Source organism: Epinephelus lanceolatus, chromosome 18 (assembly GCF_041903045.1).
Source record: "Epinephelus lanceolatus isolate andai-2023 chromosome 18, ASM4190304v1, whole genome shotgun sequence".
Lineage (NCBI taxonomy): Eukaryota > Metazoa > Chordata > Actinopteri > Perciformes > Serranidae > Epinephelus > Epinephelus lanceolatus.
In genome coordinates, this window is record NC_135751.1 from 3824101 (window position 1) to 3846222 (window position 22122).

At 40.1% G+C, this 22122-nt stretch overlaps 1 protein-coding gene across 2 annotated transcripts; it reads right to left on the reverse strand.

The window, feature by feature from the left end:
- Positions 1-1008: 1008 nt before the first annotated feature.
- LOC117268368 (cAMP-dependent protein kinase type I-alpha regulatory subunit-like) lies at positions 1009-18996 on the reverse strand. 2 transcript variants are annotated; one of them, XM_033644734.2, is made up of 11 exons: positions 18718-18996; positions 17200-17386; positions 16860-17030; positions 15739-15830; positions 15595-15656; positions 15446-15492; positions 11711-11869; positions 11516-11576; positions 11290-11411; positions 10228-10309; positions 1009-10132 (listed from the first exon to the last, which is right to left on the reverse strand). In XM_033644734.2, the coding sequence occupies exons 2-11, from the start codon at positions 17371-17373 to the stop codon at positions 9960-9962; spliced, it is 1143 nt and encodes a 380-aa protein (XP_033500625.1). In that variant the 5' UTR covers positions 17374-17386; positions 18718-18996; the 3' UTR covers positions 1009-9959. The 2 variants fall into 2 exon arrangements, with proteins under 2 accessions (XP_033500625.1, XP_033500627.1); XM_033644736.2 differs by having other exon boundaries at positions 16860-17027; positions 18718-18991.
- Positions 18997-22122: the final 3126 nt, after the last annotated feature.

Below are 22122 nucleotides of genomic sequence, written 5' to 3' on the forward strand. Positions count from 1 at the left end.
ACAGAGATAGCACTGGCGATCTGAACCGGTCAGTGGCAAAAAAAAGCACTTTTAATGCGCAAACTTATACGGGACGCATTTGCCCCCGTTACCGTTTTAGCTCGTTTCGCGGCTCCGGTTGCATCCGCCTCCCTCAATACTGAACCAATTTTAGAACGAGTTGTACCTATGAATCATACGCATACATACACATGGGGAAATAGGGCCCAGGTTGAAAAATACCGAAGTTATCCTTTAAGGCATTTGTGTCTCACTGCAGAGCAGCGACAGCGTGCAATGTGCTCCAGTGTCCCACCTGGTCTCATATCAGGCAGTGATGTTGTAATGATAGCTGAGTGAGGAGCTTATGATGGCTGAGAGCGAATAAGTGCCAGGCACTTACGGGAGCCCACTGCTGTGTAGTGGAAATTATTAATGCACGGGATAAAACGTACAGTACAGACTGGTTGGTCCTGAAGGTCGCTGTAGTTTTCGTAGGAGCAGTAGGAGCCTAACAGCTTTCAATTCGGTCTCTCTCCACCTCTAATAAACTTAATGAATAACATATTGCCTTGATAGAACATACAAGGAAGCAGCCAGGATCTGAAAGTGTAGCTTGAAATGTGGCTTAAAACTGGATAAGCATAGGATGAAGATTGCGAAGGAGCTTCGGAGGAAAACACGATGCTGACACATGCGTTGCTCCTCTGGCTTAGGAATTAGATGACAGTTTGCAACTGCAATAAGAATTGAGAGGATGAAGAGAACGTTTTTTTTTTTTTGTTTGTTTTTTGACTGCTGCAATCATACAGACATTCACTATGTCAGCGAACACATCTCATCACCTCATTTGTCTACACTAAAGTCACTTACCAGCCTGCAAAATGTTCTTGTATTTTATTTTCCCCTGCTGCCAGGTCTTTTTTTGCCCAGACAAGTTTGTTCTTTATGAAGAGTGGATAGATAAAATAGACAAAAAAGACATAACATGGGAAAAGTAAATTAAATAGATAACACAGACACACAATATGGATAATTGTTTGCATTTAATTATAGGCTACTCTACATTTTCTGAGTAACATGCACCTCTAATTGCCACATTTAAAGCAAAGTGTACAACTGTTAATTAGTGGACTTGAAAAGTAACTAACTCTGTTAGTCCTTTAGTGGTAATTATAACAGTTCCAGTGGAGTAGGCTACTGTTTATTAGTTGTACATTTTTTTGGACTACTTACGCATTAAGCCGGTCTGTGATTGTTTGCCAAGCTTTCTCCCTTCCCTTGATTATATTACTGGTGTTGCCTTTTTTTTCTTATGTGTTTCACCTCCTCATATGACTCCATTAGGAGCTGCTGCTCAGCTGCTATAAAATAGGAAGCGCGACTCTTATCCATTTTCCACTCTGTGATTCTGTGATCGATTCTGTGGTCTATTTAAGAATGCCGTGAACAGGCAGTTATTCCAACTATCAACACCTGGCTTGACATAGCCGCACCTTTTCATCCTGGCTCAGCAAACGTGCAACCAGTTAAGCCAAGATGCGCCAATCAGACTAGGTCAAGCCGCGCTTGCTCTGTTATCCAGGATTTCTTTATTCTACTTTTGTGCAATACCCCTCTGGGGCACCCCACCAGCTGGAAACAAAACAAACCAATCATACAAAATAACATCTATTTGTAAAGAGAACTTTCTACAATCTAAAGCATGGGAAACCCTTCAAAAACACAGAGTAGTCCTGTATCTAATCCAGATATAATAGCAGACTTTTAGTCTTGTTTATTGGTACAAAAGCTAAAAACAAAAGTAAACAAACAAAAGAAACTCCAAAGGGCTTATAGTAAAACATCCCCTCTAGGATTTACGAGAGATCCCAATACAATGGACATTGTTACCTTAGCATAATATAGAGTAATGCACTGTATATCTGCACTCAATGTTTAAACTTGTGTTACATGATTTTCAAACCATATCATTTTTTGTCTTTATATTAGAAGATAACTTATTCAAGATAAGGCAACAATGAAACACCATGGAAACACTGATCTCTTTATTGCTTAATTTTCTGTAAGGATGTCCTTCAGAGCAGGGGCGAAAATCCCATTTCATAGTTGGGGGGGACAATAAACAGTAAAATTTTAGAGAATAATTCCAGGGGGGGACAAGGAAAAAAAGTTGTAGCCTGTCTTTTATACAGCATCTTTTACCGCAATTTGACGCTTTAATCTTCTCTCTATCTCTCCAACAGGCAGAGTGAATGTCTATACTAACTAAACTAAAACTAAAACTAAACAGTTCCTGCAATTAAACTAGTAAACTGGTTTATAAACAGTGTGCTGTGAGATCTGCCGCTGCGCACCTCACAACCGTGCGTAATAGTTGCGCGTAATGACCGCTCCTCGTCTGCACGTCTTTGATGTTTGTTTCACTGACAGGTGGAGAGCCTACAGACAGGTACCCATACGAGCCGCTCCGCCACAACCATGCGTAATAGTTACGCGTAATGACCGCTCCTTGTCAGTTAGATTGCACCTCATTCATGTTTGTCTCACTGACAGGTGGAGAGCCTACAGACAGGTACCCATTGCTCCGCCACTGACTGCTCTTGTCCTGTCCTCTCTATCACTAAACTCTGAGCTTAATCATTAGCTTTTAGCTTAGCAGCACTCGTAATTGAGTAGGCTTTTGAACAATGCAGGAGAAATGTTGTAGACAGTTTATATTATCAACCTGGGCCTGGGTCTTGTTGTAACAGTAAATGGGATGTGTTGTAACATGTGTAGCCTAAGTTAAACTGTGTCTGTGTGAGTGAACATCTTACCCTGCGATGCGCGATGTGGGCAGCGGTTCCAGCCACACACTGCTACTGCTGCCAAGTACTAACGGCTGCTAGCCCTGCCCGTTGGAAAGAGTGTGGGATATACCACTACAAGGAATGGGAGGGGGGGACTAAATCTTTTAAGATTTAAATAGCACATTATTGCGCGATTATAATGAGCACCGCTTACATTGTGCTTTCAATAAATACTACTGCATTGTTCAAAAATTACAGCTTTACTGAAGGGGGAGTCATGTCCCCCCTGTCCCCCCCGGGATTTCCGCCCCTGCTTCAGAGAAATATCAAACAGACAAACAAACACAATCACTGCAGTCAATCTGAAGGGAGGCACAAAAACTTTAGAAAAATGATCCTGTGCAGAGACTCACTGATGCCTCACTGCAGGCTGCTCTATTCTGCTTCCACACTGATGGTCTGACTGAAAGGTCAGTGAGAAACTGCAAGGTTTCTGAGAGGAGAGAGCTCTACATATTAACACTCATTATCTCAGCTGTGGCTGATATCATTTTAATCATATAGTGAATCACAAATACTGTAAAATAATAAGACATAGGTGATTAAAAAAAAAAAAAAAAAAAAAACCAAGTCAGCATTCTGCACGTGGATGCAACACTACTGAATTAAGACATCTTTGATTAACATAACAGATCAGAGACATCTAACACTGGGTGCTTATCATAAAATATATTAAACAAGTCAATAAATGACAAGCTCTAAATCAATGTTAAGGCCAAAACTAACTACAGGTTTCCACTGGCTGGACTACAGTAATGATATATTCAGAGTAAATGAAAGAAGAAGAGACAAATAACTGCAAAACAGAGTTACAAGCATCAGCAGTGAGTCAAAGGCCAGGACATACACACACACACACACACACACACACAGACACACACACACACACTCTGACTCTCATACTGTATATCAAATACACAGGTTTAACTAGAGGACTCCTTGAAGATTTGTCAGATAGGGCTGGGTATGAACCTCCAAACTTTCCTGGTACCAATTCAAGTGCGTATCTTAATCTGTAAAGGCTTTGACACACCAAGCTGACAGTCAGCCATTGGTGAATGTTGGGCCATCAGTGAACCTCTGTCGCCCTCGTCTTTGTGGTGTGTCTGGCCTCGTTGGCCCTTGTCTGCTTTTTTCAGCATGTTGAATCTGTTGTCAGTAAATTAAATCCCTATGATTGGCAGTACAGTGCACAAGAAGAGAAACGAACGAGAGGAAGGTAAACAAAGAGCTTAAGTCAAGAGGGAGTGAGACCAAAACAAACTTGTTACTTAAGCCTCCTCCAGACTGTGAGATTTTAGCTATCTTGTAAGTTTAGCACAAGCTATATGGTGCGACATGGATCTAATAAACTACAACGTCCATCATCGTCATTATGCAAGAACAAAACCTCATCAGCTTGCATCATCCATCTAGGCTGCTGTAGTGGCAAGAGAAAAATGCAAACAAACATGAATCGTGCCCTTGCTGTGGCGGCATTTACGTGTGTAAAAAAAAGTCAAACGAAGAGGAGGGGGAGAGTGCAGACACGGTCGTGGCTGGGGGAAAGAGGCCACATTGACATGCCGATTTTGCAACGCGAGCTGGAAATGTTCTGTTCCATTTTCAATCGCTTATCCAGGGCTGGGTCATAGGGGCAACAGGCCAAGCAAAGCACCCCTGACGTCCCTCTCCACAGTGACACTTTCCAGTTCCAACTGGGGGACACCAAGGGGTTCCGAGGCCAGATGATATGTAATCCCTCCACTGTGTTTTGGGTCTACTAACGGGAGGCATCCTGATCAGATGTCTGAACCACCTCAACTGACTGTTTTCAATATGATGGAGCAGCAGCTCTATTTTGACCTCCCTCTAGATGTCTGAGGTCTTCACCCTATCTCTAAGGCTGAGCCCAGCCACCCCATGGAAAAGTCTCATTTTGGCCATAGGTCATAGGTCAGCTTTGGGTAGAGCTTTGGGTGGTGACCGAAAGCTCAAAGTGTATTTATTGTATCTACTGGCATTTAGCATTGTCATACTGATCAGTGCGTCATTTCATGCTGCATTTCTGTTGGTTGGTAACCGCAGTTACACTGTGAGATGGTCTTCCCAAATTTACGACACTGTCAGAATTTTATCTCAGGCTGTCTTTGATCACAAGACCGTGACAACGTCCATCACTGTGGACCACTATTGTAGAGCTATGACCAAAGATATTGCCACAATTCTTTCACTCTGGTCATTTCCTGGGCTTAAGGTAAGATTATTTTTCTTTAGCCATATTATTGTTCACTGGCGCACAGTAAATATGCTCTGCTCTTTCAAAATTAAATTGTGTTGTTAATGTGCTAACTGGCTAACTAGCATCAAGATGGTCTTCCTCTTTTCCTTTTTTTAATGACAAATATTTTCTACTGCTGTCTGCTGGTGTGGAGAGTTATATCCTCTCATGCAGGCACAACGTACGTGCTGGTTGACCATCAGCTGTAGTCTTTGAGGTGTGTTCATGTGCAACTTTTTGGCCAAGACATGGCAACGTGAGGTAACGCAACAGTCTGCTTACATTGCTGCTAGTTCTTTGGTGTCAGTTTGGTGTGTCTGGGCCTTAAAGTATCCAGAGTTTGTATCAAGACCTGAAAATCTTCTTTACTTATTCAATGAGCAAACAGTTTCTGATTCAAGAAAAGTTTTAGACAGTTTACATTCTAGGCAAACATATGACAGCTTCAGTTAAGAAGACATTACCATTTGTTAATTCTGGCGTCTTTCATTAAGGGTTCTGTAGGAAAACGTTAATATTCCTGAGAGAGTATTAAAAGCTGTGGGTATTTACCAGGCACAGAAGGTTCAAACAAAAGATGATACTGAGTTGCATTATGGTAAATGTAGGATCCAGTGTTTTGGGAGCTTTGGTTGGTCTGATGAGTTTTTAAGTGTGTAATGTTAATAACAGAGGAGAGAATTGCAGGCTAATGTTGAGACGTAGCATGCAAGTCTTCCTTGCTTGGTTTGAATGGGATGACATACATTTTCTGTTTTCATGACCAAACATAACTTTGTGTTGGCCAACTATGAGCTTTTTGACTGGCCAACAGCAAGCAGCAACTACGCTGCTTTCAAGCCAGTAGTCCGCCTTGCGGCTCCTTTAAATTGATAAGCACGATTGAACGTTCAATGACTCACATGATGAGCGACCAGAGCAACCAAAGCTGCCACAAATATTGACAGTTGTGCTTCTTGAGCGGCCACAACAGACTTTGCCTCTTTGGAAGCTTCTGGTTTGAACGTACAGAAAGAGAAAGTGTTACTGAAAATGTCATTATTCATTAATTATGTTTTTAAAAATTACAAAAATGATATCATGTTTAAAAAGCAATCTTAAAACTACCTGAGAACTTGAACTGTTTAAATAGAAAGTTAAAATAATGCATTGGGTACAGAGAAAACAAAATCATATAACAGAAAATGGGAAATAAAAATAAAAGCCCAATTTAAACTGGAAGTTAATTGTTCTTTTTTTTTTTTCAAAATTTTTGTTTTACTTCTTATTTCTCCTCCTGGGTAAAAAACATGCTCCATACTGTAGGTGTATGGCTGATGGTGGTGCTCCTGTCAAAGGTTAGCCCTGTTTAAACCAAGATAACACTGTAGAGCTGCTGCACTATAGTCCCTTTCTTTATGCCACTGTTGCATTTTTACACAGAGCCAAACAATGGCAGCATCATTCCACTCCAGTGTGTGATGTTAGACAATATGCCAGCGCTACAGAATTAAAAGAGCGTGATAGGTGTGACATGAAACACAAGAGCATCGGCCTCTAGTGTGACATAACATACGCAGCACTTTATAAACAATAACAATAGCATTAACATGGAAATAATCATTTACCGTCCCTTTTATATGGCGGCTGATCTCATTGTCATTGTTTGATAATTTCAGCTGCTGTTCTTGTTCTTTGAGTACACTGCTAACTGCTATCAGCGACAATGTATGCTGCACGCATAATACATTGTTGAAATGTCACGCCTGTGCTGCACACGATCCTGTCGTGCAGGCTGTCCTATTTTTACCAATGTAATTTCAGGGCTGCCACTTAAAGGCAAGACAATCCTTTAAGAAAAATGTGACTACAAGGTATACCAACACAACAAAAACTAAAACTAAATTAAAACAAGAATACAGCCATACCAGCTGGCAGGCTGTACTTTGGCATAGTGGTGCTTTGAGCTAAATGTTAATACCAGCGTGTTAACACTAACAATGTCAGTGGTAACTTGTTTAGCAAATTTATACCATCTTGGTTTAATATGCTAGCAGGCTAGCATTTGCTAATTAGCAAGTACAGCTGAGGATGATAGGAATGTCATTCATCTGCAAAATTTTGACCTCATGGTGCAAAAAATAATGTCAGCAGATCACCAAAGTTATTAGGAGTCATCCTGAGGGGGACATGAATAGATTATCTAAAAGTTGCTGAGATATTTCAGTCCACACCACAGCGGTGGACCAACGGACCAACACTGCCATCTCTAACCCCTCACAGCTAGCATGGTAAAAACGTAACAACAAAAACAGCAGCAAAAAAAAAAAAAGATAAAGCTTTTGGCATACTTTGTCAAAAACATAAAGCCTGCTCAGTCAACATGAAACTATTTGTTCAGCATCTCTGTGAACACTGAAGATCCCAGAGCAAACAAACGCCCCATTTCTACCAAGCAGTCTGGTACAGTTAGTTCATTTCAGTATGCATTTTTTCTGTTTCCAATGTGAAAAGTTGTGGATGGTACCGATGAAACCATTTCTTACCGTCCCCATGTTTGGTCCCCCCTCTTTTGGTGTACCTAGCACACAAATCTGGTACTAAAAGGTGGAGCTGTGAACACTGCAGTCTGATTGGTCAGTAGAGGACGGTCGCTCTGCTCAGGGCTGAGCTGTGTCAGGTTTTGAGGCTCATGTAACCACTCAGAGTTTTATTAGTAAACTGTAACTATAAAATGAAAGGATGGTTTGCTGCCTCTCACAGCAGCTGGAGTCTGAGAAAAAATAACTTCATTCACTGGGCCGACTGTCGGCAACTTTTAAGGTGGAACGTTAACTTGTAATGTTACTCAACGCATGAGTTGATGACGTGAATCCATCAACACACCTTAATTTATAATATGACCATTCCATTGGTTTTTACTGACTTTTTTTTTACTTTTAAGAATGAGTGGATCATCAAGCATTTAAAAATATATATTAATTTTGACCGGATTATGTGAACTGCATAAATTCTAGTCCTCATTTAGAGAAAAAAAAAAAGGCATTGCAGAGCGTCATTCCTGTGGGCTATTGCAATACAAAACCCCTACATTTGCCTGGGAAGGACTCTCACTCCAACCTGTTCTATTTTGTTCTGAAAATGTCGGCGTGCAACCCTGTTCTATGGAGGATAAACGATGTGCAGACTTCCATCTGTGTCATCAGTGAAAATACAGGAAATACAGCAAGTACTGGACGAAGCAGTGAGTGACAACAACCCCACCCACAGTTAAGAGGACTGTTTGCGGTGGAAACACTAAACAGACCGAGGGTCTAGGTATCATGTCTAAAGGGTTACTTTTGGTTCCGAAGGTACTATACCGAAAGGGTTTGCTGTAAACAGGGCTTAAGCTACTAACTGTGCATTCACACTGTCAACATTTGTGACTTTGTACTGCAAAAATGATAATATGACTACATTTTGGGTTGGTCATTATTAACTGTTACCCTTTCAAACAGTGGAACATTGGAATGGAATACTTCACCACCAAAAAACACAAATGGTTATCTTGGGAGTTGGTGTACTCCTTTGGCTTACATTATCTCTATTTCCATGCACTTTCATATCCCATCCCAATTTGGCTCTTTTTTTTTGCATCAGCTATTTCATCTCCAAACATTTCACTGTGATGGCATAATGCTTTAGATTTTGTCTAGATTACTTTAATCCATCTGAGTATTTTATATAAATGTTCCCATTTTAATGATCTTAACATTTTCAACGTTTATCAGCATGTTCTCAAATGTGTTCTATAAATATAGTCTTGTTTTGACACCATCTTTAAATGTTTTGATAAGCTCTTATTGTAACTGACCTCTGAATTCACAGTGAATCAGTAGCTGGGTTTCCATCCAAATGTATCGCAAATTTTAAGCAAATTTTGTGAAACTGCGCAAAAGAAAATGTGAATTTATGCACATTTCCATTCATTATTGTTTTGCAAGTATTGGGAGTCAACAGGTCGAGCAGAAGGTGGCGCTTCTCATGAAAAATAAAATGCAAAAGAACACCCGTAGAAGAAGAGGGTGCTGTGAGATGATGTCATTGAGAGCGTCTCATGTCCACAACTGATGTAAACAATTAACTTCTTGGCTATTGCGAGAGCTCTCATCACACTCATGTCAGCGTTGTCAGCGTAGCCTACATAATGCCGTGATGTCTGTGTTGGTACACCAGGCAGTGCACATGATGTAGCGGTATTCAACACATCCAGTCTATTCAGGTAAGCTGTGAAATAGCCTACACTCACCTGACACTGGAGTAATTACCTCTCTCTAAGTTCACACAGGTGTGTGTGTTAAGTAGAAGTAGGATTCGGTAGCCTACGTCATTGTTTATTCGCTAAATCTGTTTCCATTGCCAAAAGTCGCATTTTCCTAATATCGATACGCTGACTTTTCCACCCCCTCCAAGCGTGAAAACTTTTTTCCGATATTTCGGCCCTTTTTCGAATTTCTGGCGTTTCCATTCAAGTTTCTTTTCGCAATTGTTGAAAATGTGAATAAAAGTAGGTGGCTGGAAACCCACCTAGTGTGAAGGCAGACTCCGTCATACATAAGGCATTATTTAATTTTAGTGACACTTTCAAAGTGTGCGTGAAACACCTTCTGGGTTTAGGGATCACAGCTTCAGGTGAGGCTCAAAACCTTCACAGACAACCAATCACATCTACTGAGTACATTAAAAAAATATGAAACAAATAAAAAGAGTAACAGATGTGTTGAAGTCATCTTGTTTGGAGTTGTGGGTGTGGTAACATGTAACAGAGATTAGAAGTAGGAAACTTAAGCAGAGGTGCGATGGTGGATTCTGCAGTGGATGAAAGGGGGGTGTGAGGGCTGATAAGCTTAAACAGAGAGAGAAACAAAGCTGTTGTACTGCTCAATGTTTCTCTTAAGGATGTCGGAGCAAGGACCAAGGACTCGTTCGAACCGTGGCCGGTCCAGTTTGACACACTTGAGGGGTCCACATGCAATAACAGTGGCAGCACGGGGCCGGTTCATCAGCAGGGCGATCTCACCTGAAGGACACAGGAAAAACAACCAGTCATCCAAGGTTCACACATTCACACAGGCATATCAACCTGCTGATGGTGACCTGCTTTGTCTGACTTACCAAAGTAATCTGAGGGTCCAAGTCTGCCGACCTCCACAAATTCCTCGTCCTCTGACCGCCTCTGCAGCACCGCTGCTGTCCCCTGACAGTACAACAACCACATCTTAAACTGTGCAACCCCAAAATCAAAAGCAATTTTCAGAAAATCCAGGTCCAAGATGCAGGTGGACTCATCATACATCTCATTGTTGCCAGAAAACATCTAATGTTACTAATGTTACTGTTATCATGTTAATGGAGGAATGCAGGGCTGAAGAAGCAGCCTTCACTTGTTGGAGAATAAAATTTTTCCCCCACAAAATATTACAAATCTAAAACTAATTTATAACATTTAACTTGTGACCGCTGCCTTTTGTGAGGATGAATTATAAGTTAACTCTAACCTGTGCACAGCTATAGACTGTCTAGGTGCTGCACTGCCCCTTCCGTTGAGTTCTGTCTCTTTCAACATCACGTTATTAATAAACATTTAGATGATCAGTTATTGACATTTTTGAACCGATGCAGAATTGTCTACATCCGCATTGTGATGCATCTGAGAACTTTTTTTTTTTCCCCCCCAACCCTCGTAGATGTAGTCAATACAGACAAAACAACTTAGTACTGTGGCCCTCAGTATCTGTGATCACATGTGAGTGATGAAGTTCTGCTTTTTTTGTATTCATCATACCAGTAACACTCACCCAGGGACTAGGTGAAACTTAAGAATTTCTGTTGCTAAGCTGTAGACCTAGTTAGAGTGCAATGGGCTCAGCTGTCAATATATTTTGTTTAACAGGGTATCACACCAAAGAATGTTGCCAGCTGGGGTGTCGGTGGTTTAGTGGTAGAGCAGGCGCCCCATGTACAAGGCTGTTGCTGCAGCGGCCCAGGTTCAAGTCCAGCCTGTGGCCCTTTGCTGCATGTCATCCCCTCTCTCTCCCCCTTTCACACTTAACTGTCCTGTCCATTAAAGGCAAAAAATGCCCAAAAAAATATCTTTACAAGAATGTTGCCAGCCAAAACCAATGTCCCGTACCAACGGGTATCGTTGAACTAGCGTTTGCAAAAGGTGTTGCGTACCTCCAGGATGATGAAGAACTCATCACCAGGCTCTCCCTGCACCACAATTTTCTGGCCGTCCTCAAACTGCACAGTCTCCAAAGCATCTGCCACCGTCAGACGCTCCCATTTATCCAGAGACTCTGTTCAGGAGCAACACTTAGCTCATCAGGTCAACAACAGCTTTTGTTTCAAAACAAGATGGTCCAGTCCATCAATATGAAAAACTGTTGAGCTACCTTCTCACCTAAAATGGACACCTTGCTGAGGAATTCCTCATACATCTTGCGCTTTCTCAAAGTGCTTCCCTAAAAGTGAAAAAAAAAAAAAAAAGTTCATATAACATCCCGATCATCATTTTGCTACAAAATTAATGGCATTACCACAGTAATTCCTTATTTCCCATAAGTTTTTGGTAATGTCCAAGGACTGTAGAGTTTACCATCAGTATTCTCCTGTAGCTGTCTCTGTCGATGCCCCACAGCTTGACATTGGACTTGGCCCGGACTGTAGCTGCACGAGGGGTCCCATAGATCAGAGCCAGCTCCCCAAAACTGCCTCCTTCACCAATGCTGGTCACCCATTCATTGTTTACATATACCTGAAAGGTAACAGACAGCACAGACCTGTGACCAGGTTTCTAAAGACATGGCAGGGACACAACTTAAACAGCCATCCATTATAGCTATAATATGGTGAAATGATGCTGGGCAGAGAACTAAATCTGTCTATATGAATCTGCAATAGTGTGTCCTTCTAGGACACAATTAGAAAATGGTGGGGCACAAACAAAGTGTAAGTTCACGACTACTAAGTTAAGGCTGTATTAATACATATTTTGGACACTTGATGGCAGCAGAACACGCTGAAACATAACTCAACAGAGCAATAGGCAACATCAGGCTTTTAGTTCTTCAGGGGTGCAAACTCATCAGAGGTGAAAAAGGGGACAAAGATGTGAACCCTCTGGGGGAGGCGGGGCATGCTTCCCCAGGAAAAAACTTTTTTCTTTTTTTTTTTTTTTTTTTCCAGTATCAGCTATAAAATGTGGATTTCCAATCAATTTCAGCATAAGGACATAAGCTCAAAGCACAAGAAAGTGCAGAGCCAGGTTCAACATTGTATTAAAATACACTGTACTACATTGCAGCAAGTAAACATATATGTGGTTTTTGCTCTTCACAGGTATTGCAACTCCTGTTTGTTCAGTTAAAAGCAGGGCTTAGATATGAGGTTTATAAACTCATTTTACAACCACTGCAACTAAAAGAAAAACTGTCACAAGGTCATTTCAGTTCAGCTTGTGTCATTTTTAGTCAGCTTGACATTTGCCTCAGGCAACATAGACAGCATAATTAGGCTAATTTAACGTGTTCTACTTAACTACATCACAAGTAACATACGTCAATTTAGCTAGTTGTCTACATATTTCCATTTATATTAGGGATGTATCGACTGTGAAATTCTGGGCTGATACAAATACAGATGTTTTTTTTCGTTGTTGTTTATTTTGTTGTCCTTGTTGTATTTTTTTGTCCTTTTGTGCAGGCAAACAAATCTTCATTATAAAAAAGTAGCTGAACTGTGTTTAAGTCATTCAGTTTTCCACTACACTACCTTTGAATGAGCACAAATACAACCACACACATAAATGAAACTACCCTTATAACAACCTTCTTTCACATGAAAAACATCGTTTTCAATAACTGCTTCTAAAGCATTTATACTATATACAATATGCCATAATACCCTCTTTATTATCTATTTTATATAGTTGTGAAGACACAACACATTTCGCCTTCAAACAGCTGTATTTATTCAGGTTTCCCACCCAAAACGAAGTTTTACAAGATTACATTTGGACACATCATCATAATGTTACAATTTACCTTACCTTCACCCAGTATTCATTTTTTAATGAATACAGCTTGAATGCATCATAATGTAACTCAGTGCAACCTCTGTCTGTTAGTTTCGGCCGACTACTTACAGCAGTTACTAGGGTTGGGAATCTCTCTGTGATAGACGATTCGATACGTATCTAGATACATGGGTTACGATACGATTCAAAAACGATATATTTTTAATACAGAACGATTCAATATAATTCGATACAGTGTAGGACTGATACGGTTCGATACAATTCGATACAGTGTAGGACTGATACGATTCAATACGATTTGATACAATTCTATGGTTAACATTTGTTGATGTAGACATTAATCATATATTATAAAATAAAGTATATCATATATAAATATCTTTCAAGAAGGAAAAACAATATAATTTCATAAATATAGATAGATATAATAAATATATCTATATATCATCTTTGTCTATAAATATATATCATAATAAAGTAAGTAATGTATGGCACTGGCAAAAATAAAATAAAAAGACAAACAACAACAAAATCATACATTGTCTGTGTTTTTGTATGTATCTTATATGGACTTGAGTCTGGAATAAAGTTTATCATAACGCTGTACAATATAAACATAAAGCAGAATAAAATAATAACATGCAATGTAGGGGCAGAATCTGACATCTGTTATTAGTTGATATCATGGACTGTAATGACTAGCAGCTTATCACTGACAGCATGTCAGACTATATCTCTGTGTTTGCTACACTCTGTGTTTGTCATTTATAAAAAGATAAATCACTTTTCTATAATACATCACTGATATTTCAATGGAATAAATTACTTATTGACTTATTCATACTTCAAAAACAGCATCAATAAGTGATTAACATAGGGGGGATCAAAATAAAATACATAAATAAAATAAAAATCAACCAGCCACCCTCCTCCCCTGACAAGTAAAGAACAGTCCCTAAAGTGCGGTGAGGTTTGTGGAAATGTGAATGGCTCGTTTCTCCTCTGACACGCCACATACCTGTGTGCTGCCACGCCTCAGCTGTTCACGTATTTTTGGGCAGTCATGACACCGACGAAGACTTCTTGGACCTGGAACCGGGCTTCTCGGTCGCCGGTAAGCCGCTATCTTGCGCCCCGGAGCACTGTGGCCAGGAATACGTATTTCTGTCTGTGTCTGTGACCCCCGTTCAACCCACAACCGGCAGGATTCGCCTTTAGTTTCTGCTGCGGCTTGGCTGCTCCCTGGTTTATCCAACCAGCATTGGCTTCTGTTCCTCATCTCCACTGGTCAAGCTGGCGCTGATGTTTACATCCATTATCGTTGTCAGTAATGCCTGCTACGGTCCGGAGCATGCCGCTGGCTCTCGCGTTGTTTTAGAGATGCAAACTGTTAAAGACAGTCAACCGATTGCTAGTCTCACAATACCCGATCCATGACTCTTCAATTGATTCATCTAAGGATTCATGGCTGAAACGTATTAATTGAGGAGGCTGCTACCGACGCAGCCGTATCTCTCGCTTGTCAAACCGGATATCCAGTCGTATCGGTTAATCGTTCCCAACCCTAGCAGTTACCTAGCTCTCCTCCTGATGATGTGAACACTGTTTGTTGTTCACAGAGTAGCATGATCAGTAACAGTTACTGGTCAGCTCTTTTGATCAGCCTTCAAACTGTTGGGTGTTCTGTTAATAATCCTTGCTCATCCCCGGCTCTGACGTTGAGATAGAGAGTTTATTGCATATGGGGAGATTTCATAGCAGAGGCACAAAAGGAAACACTGGCTAGCGTTTACTAAATCAAAACAACTCAACCTAATCAGGCTAATTAGCAGTCCCAGCATGACAAATCCTCATATAAGTCAAGAAAGGTTATCATCACGCCACTGTAAGAGATTTTTACCTCAAGGCATGTGGGCAGAAAAAAGACTGAACTCATTTAACTACGTGTGACTCTGTTCTCAGAGACCCAGACACCCCCCCCCCCCCCCAACCCCGTCTTTTAAAAAACACATTGGATCTATATGAATCTGTCAAATGACCTATATGTATTCAAAACAATGGTTTTTTGACAAAAGGTGACAAGTTTGCACCCCACCCCTGGTTCTTAGTAGAATTTATTCATTGTTGGTTTTAGTGGTGTTACTCTTGATAGTTATCCCTTAATGTTTCCTCTACTGAACCACTAAGGCACAACTAGCCAAAGGAGTAAAGCTAAAGATAATTTTTCAAATCTGTAATAACACCAGCTGATGTTTTCCAGGGACTGCACAAAAAAACAAGAGAAAGAGATCTTACATCCATCTCTCCCTGGTCAATAACATAGAAGTTGTCTCCCTCATCACCTGGAACAGGAGCAACAAAGAGTCCCGTGAAAGAATGAACACAAGAAAAATACAACACACACACATACATCTCCATGTAAAATGCTGTTAAAATACTGTCACCTTGTTGAATGACTGTTTCTCCGGCAATGTAGTTGACAGAAAACATGGCATCAAAAATGTCACTGGAGGGGCAGAAAAAAGAATCATTAGCTGGAAATGCATTGAAAAGGACTGTGAAACTATTCAACTAATGGATACCATTACCTTCTCTCATTGTCATCCAAGTGGGCAAAAAGCACATTCTTCTCCATGGCTTTGGCCAGGGCAGCCATGGTTTTGTAGTCTTTTGGGATGACCTTGGGGGAAAAAAATCTTGTTAAGATTCTTGTGGTACATTTCAGTAAATATTAAGACTAGAGGTCGACTGATTAATCGGTTTGGCCAATTAATCTGCGCTGATAAGACGTTTTCCAAACTATCGTTATCAGTGAAAACAGGCTCTGATAGTTGCAGATGGTTGCAGAGTTTTTTTCCCTGCAGCGCAACAAGCTCGCTCTGTCTGTCTCTCTGTCTGTCTGTCTGTCTCTCTCTCTCTAGAGTGAGACGGCAGGTGGAGCTTGTGCAGATGCTACAGGGGAAAGGAGGCGAGAGGAGTCCACCTGGAGATAAGCGGTAAATGTGATTCTAAGTGCAATAAAACCTTCACAAATTAAAAAGCCAAAAAACATAACATCATTGTCGGAGGTAATAACTACCACTTGTTCAACAAGCACAAATGTGCATCATATCAGCATAAACAGCGATATTTCCCTGTGCATGTTTTTTTATGACCAGTGACCACAGCGTGCTTGTTAAGTAAGCAAACAGCTTGTTAAGAACACGCTAAAATGAAAGCTGTCTGTGTGCAGTCTGTTTATCTTAGTTAGCCACAAAGCTTAAAATCTGACAAATTCTTGTAAACTTTAGCTGCTGGCTGAGACAAACCACCCCCTCCCTCCTCTCTCTACCTGCAGGCAGTGGCAGCTGCTTGAAGTAGTCAGAAATATTTATTTTGACAGTTAAGATTTGTTTCCAGATATTGATTTTATATCAGTGTTTCCCCTATATGCAATTAGCAGCGGCGCACCGCTAGACAGACAGCTTGTATGTGTAGCCTTTATGTAACTTTAGTAATGTTATGTTGTATATGACATCGTCAACCCTAGATTTACCCTCCGTAGTGTCCAGTATGTCAGATCAGAGTCCTGCACTGGTTCAAGTACCTGCGGGTACCGAATAAGTAACCCGCACAAAGCTGTGTATTGGGTTAAAAAAAAAAAAGAAAAAAAGATATGCAGTTAAAAAAAAAAAAAAGAAAAACATGGAAACAAGGTACCGCCACAGACCTTTCTAACGTAGGAGGCAGCATCTTCCTCAGTGTACACCTCGGCACTGATGGCTCCTCTCCGGCTTCGACCCGTCATCACAGGGTTTATGGGTGGAGAAACTTCATCCTCACGGGAGTCTGACCGCGAGCTAGATTTACGATGCAAAGCCATCTGCTGGACCTCTTCCTGCTGGGCAACAGGTACACAACACCAGAAAGCCTGAATTCTCAGAAAGTTTAGTCATGATGGGCCATTCAGCCTAGATTAATAATTATTATTATATTTCATATTCACAGTAAATCAGGTTTGCACATGGCACCAGTATTAAAGAGATGCTGTCACAGTTGTCAGCATTCACCTTTTCCAGTCTTTCGAAGTAGTCTCTGAGAAAGGCCATGGGCCGCTCAGGCTGGGCTGTGCACAGCTGGATGATGCAGTTCTTGAGCAGTTGCTGGATGTTGTGTTTCTGAACATATTGCTCACACTCTCTGAGGCTCCGCTCCTCCTCGCTGCTTGCACTGCTTGATGCCATCTTTGTCTAGCAACTTTAAAGGAGATGAAAAGGAAACACACTGATGAATTAGGACACTGTCTCCTGCCATCCTAAACTGGTATGCAACTGCAGTGAAATTTTACCGATGGACTTGAGTGGTTTACCAACTGAAATTTACAAATAGCATGCCAAGTATGAAGAGGACAAATCCACAGCCCTTTCTCACTTTTCATTCTCATTAATATCTAACAGATAATGTCACATAACAGGATTTCAAAGCTTCTCTGAGTCCCTTTAGCCTTTCATATGAGGAACAAGCAATACTCCATTTAATGTGAAAACTATGTCAATGTTTGACTTTGATTCACACACTGAAGAATGTTAAGAAGATTCCAAATCATTTAATATTTCTACCACAATTCTATATTGCTCAAATATTTATGCCATAGTTTTATATTTTTATCTTTGCTAAGTCCCACCTACTGTGTATTTCTAATGGCTAACTAGCCTGTCAATTAATTCTTCATAGCAGATGTAAATTAAACACCTTTTTTGGAGGGGCTCTGTAGATATTCCGTAGTCTCATTTAGGTGTGCTGTCATTTTAGGAATTTACTTCAGCCGGCGTGATTGTGACGTGAGTTTAGCATTTGCAGTTTGGATTCTTGGTGTTGTTTTTATCTCTTTAAAGTATTACGAGTCCTAAAGTTCAAATATGAAGAAACTGTCAGGACAACTCCCCTCCTCTGCAGGAGATTGGGATGAAGGTTAAACGTTATGATCGGTTCAATTTACCAAAGTAAGGTAAGGGTGAACTTTAATGTCCCTAATTTCACATTCTGAGTGAATAACTACTACTAGCATTCGTGAGATAAGGCAGACTTGTTAAAATGTTATTCCCCTGACATGTGACTTAATCTGAAGTTGGAGAAATGACAGAATTACTTACTTTACGTTAGTAAAAAAAGCAGGTATCTCTAACGTTACATGGTTAGTTACTGTATGGTTACAGTAACTTAACGGTTAGCTAACTAGTTGAGTAGATAAATGTAATGTGCTAAATTTGTGTTAGTTAACAAGAGTGCGTAACTGCCAGTTGTTAGCTTTAAATTAAACGCGAGTCAGTGGGAAGCTAATGAAAATCTACTGTCTTAACACCAGAGGATTTACGAATGATGATTAAGGGATTAGCCAAACTGAATTACGTTACCAACCACTTAAATTAGCTGAGCGAGCTAACTGTTAGCACCCACAGTTCCGTATCAAACAATGATGAAAACACACTCTTGCAGACAGCAACAAGAAGTGACAGGCTTTGAACGAATGCATCCGCAAGAGAGCGACAACTAACTATCCACATTACAAACAACAAGAAAATACTCACCGAGTATGAAATTATATTGTTTTTCCTTCTTGACAGCAGAGGACCACCACTTCCGCCTTTATTTTTCACAATAAAAGTGTCCCCTCTCTTAAAAAATAATTTACACTATTACGAAACGTCTAAATATTAAACGTCAAATTGCATACACAAATAGGGTGAATACTGGTGACACTTTATGATAATTTACCTTTTGCGTCATTTTAATTACGATCCAAATGCCTTTGCCCCTTTTAAACTGTAGTGTACTGAAGATGTGTCCGGGGTCCTTCGCCTGTGGAACAAGTAACGTGACCACTAACTTGTCCCCAAACGAACGCATGTTTCTGTGAGGCCTATGTGTTTCACTAACGTTCTTTATGTATTACGAAGGATGTCAGACTGGCCAATCAGTGGCAGAGTTGGGCCTGGAGTCACAAATAGCACCTTTCGACTGACACAGAACCGGCACGGTGCCGGTTCCCGAACCTAATTAAGTTGGCTACTTATAACGGCATGAAAGACAATAATAACAACACTACAGTTTAAAAGGAGACTTCGCCAGCTTTAAACAAGTTTACATTGGTCGCCGATCAATGCGGGCATCTAAGAGGAAGTGACAATGGTGGCTCATGGGAATCCAAAACGTTATTGCAAGAGAATGCAAAACTATTGCGAGGGGACGCAAAAGTATTGCGAGGGACCGCAAAAGTATTGAGAGGTGACGCAAAAGAATATAGAACAATCAGCATCACTTATTTATTGGAGGGATGCGGGTACAGCAGAGTCATCCCCTCCCTCCTCCCCTCACAGTATTTTGTAAGAAATTTAATTTATATGGTTTAAATTTTAAAAGAAAAACCTTCATGAACATCTCTTATTATAATCACTTCACAAGCTAAATTTGATTTCTGCTTTTCGTATAGTAGGTTTAGTTTGCCCATCAGTACAGCCAGTGCCGGTGAATGCCTCCCCATCTTCAATGACAATGACTCCTTGACACATATAGCATGGTGCAAACAATACACATGGTTTATTTATTATTATCATTATTAGAATAAATATGTATTTAATATTATCTATAACACAACCAAGATGTATCTATTTGCATAATAGAAACACAGATAATATGTAAAGTTTTACCCACTAAAACGTTGCAAGAACAAACTTGTTTGTGTGGGTTTTGCAGTGATGAGGAGGAAGCAATCTTGGATCTAAATATAGTATTATCCCGTTCATGCCTCATTTTGGGATAAAGTCCAAAGGTGACTTACAATACTAAATATCCAATTAACTTTGAAACAATAGTTTTAGGGGACTTAAGTAGAAGCAAAGCAGTGATAGAAAAGGGGGGGGGGGGGGTAGACTGGGCCTATGAAATGCCCACCTCCTGCCCCTGCTTTGGTGCTGGGTCTGTGCCTGGTAGATCAGTTTTTGCCCAGTCAGGACCACATTATGCTTATGAAGAATTATTTGTGTGGGTGTATGTATTGTATATGTGTTGTATGTATATACAGTATATTGTTTGGGGGAATAAGTTAACATGCTAATGGTCAGTCTGAATTAGTGGCCAGAGGGAGGCTTAGCCATGACCACGAGACCCCCAGTTATGTATATGTGTACCGTGTGTTGTACACATATACATAACTGTGTGTTTCTTTATGTTGTGTATGTTATTTGTCGTACTTAAAAAAAAATCCACACACATGGACCGATCCTTGGCCTTCTTGGGATCACTTTCATCACATCTGGCTTTGCAAATATTGAATATGTCCCGGCCATCTAAGCTTTACCCTCCATATCTCTTGATATTTTGTATTGATTGTTTGTATTGGTTTGTTGGTCTTGGTCTTGGAATAACGTTTGGTGAATAAGTATGTAGTGTGTGTGTGTGTGTGTGTGTGTGTGTGGCAGGCTTTGTTTGTTTTTGAGGCAATACATGAAAACTGTTCATCACTGGTTAGGTTTTAAGTAATCTCTCAAGACAGATTCTACAATTTACATAAAGGAAGATTTTTTTTTTTTTTTTTACCGATGGATTTCCAGATTGGGTTTTAAGTAAATCCTTGTTGAAATATCTAGCTAGCTAGCTAGCTACATTTATGAGGGACACATAACAAGGGAGTGCAATTCCCCCATTAAAGTGAATTGATCGGCTGTCCCACTTTGCCAGTAACACACTGTCTCATTTTAACAATATGCTACTAGAAACTGAGACAGTGTCAAAATTGCATTTTTAAAAAAGAAGATTAATATGAACGTGGTAATTTGAATTCTGATTCACCATTACATCCCATAACAAAATATATAACAATTACAAGCCATCCATTGTTTTAATTTTTTTTTTTTAACCTTAACATTATTTAAAGCTATTTCATTTTACTTTCCACCGATTCACTGCAAGATTGCTAAATAATAGGGATGCACGATATTGGATTTTTTGCCGACATCCGATATGCTGATATATAACAACTTATTTGGCCAAAAATCGATATCGATATTGATATATCCTCTTTTTTCCCTAGCTAATTTTAGTGATCATCAAGTCTCTTCTGTAGTGGAATTGACATTATATTATACACGCATACTCTTATTGTGATGGACCACCAGCAGATGGAGACATGAAATAGAATGCTTTTCAGTGTATGTAATATTCATTCATTTTGCCAAATAAGGAATAGCGTGTTAGCCACTTCCAATATTTCATAAAGCCAGTTTCGGCCGATACTGATGAGGTGCCAATATTATCATGCATCCCTGAATATGGGGTGCCACACCCCTGGAAGTGATGTCATATCCACAGAACCACAATGTTGATTTTAGGTAATGGGAGTATAACAGATAAAAATGATAAAGCTTAAATGTCCCATGTAAACCATTGTCCCATTTAACCAGTGTTCACCCCACTGTAGAATCATGGCAGGCCTAAGATTTTAGTCACAGTGTACTGTATACAAATTTCTCCTTTAAGTTCACAACTTTTTGTGTTAGACTATTTCTAACTTTTTGTCTGTGTGTTGTGTTCTTTTCTGTTCGTTAAGTCAGGAAGACGATCAATCATTAACTGACACTTATTTTGATTATTGACTGTTTCAATCAATTTTCAAACAGAAATACCAAGCATCTGCTGTTTCCATTTTTTCACAGTTTAATATCATTGTAAATTGAATGTCTTTGGGTTTGGACGGTTGGTTTGACATAAAAAAGCTATATTATATTGGGCATTTGTCACTGCTTGGTGACCTTTTTATTGAGAAAATTGTCTTTATATACACACGACATGCACACACATCTAAAGGCAGTTGTTTTGTATGTGTTGGTGTTTTTATATCACCTATGTCTCTACCAACTAGAGATTGTGGTGGTTTATCCCTACAAAACTCCTCTAGAGAAGATGCTTGCTCAGCAGCTAAACAGACACACCCACCT

Coding starts and splice junctions, on each gene's coding strand:
- LOC117268368 (XM_033644734.2), bottom strand. CDS start 17,373: ATGGCATCAAGCAGTGCAAGCAGCGAGGAGGAGCGGAGCCTCAGAGAG. Junction 17,031..17,199: donor ACTTCGAAAGACTGGAAAAG/GTGAATGCTGAC, acceptor CCTGTTGCCCAG/CAGGAAGAGGTCCAGCAGAT. Junction 11,870..15,445: donor TTGACCAGGGAGAGATGGAT/GTAAGATCTCTT, acceptor GTTACCTTTCAG/GTATATGTAAACAATGAATG.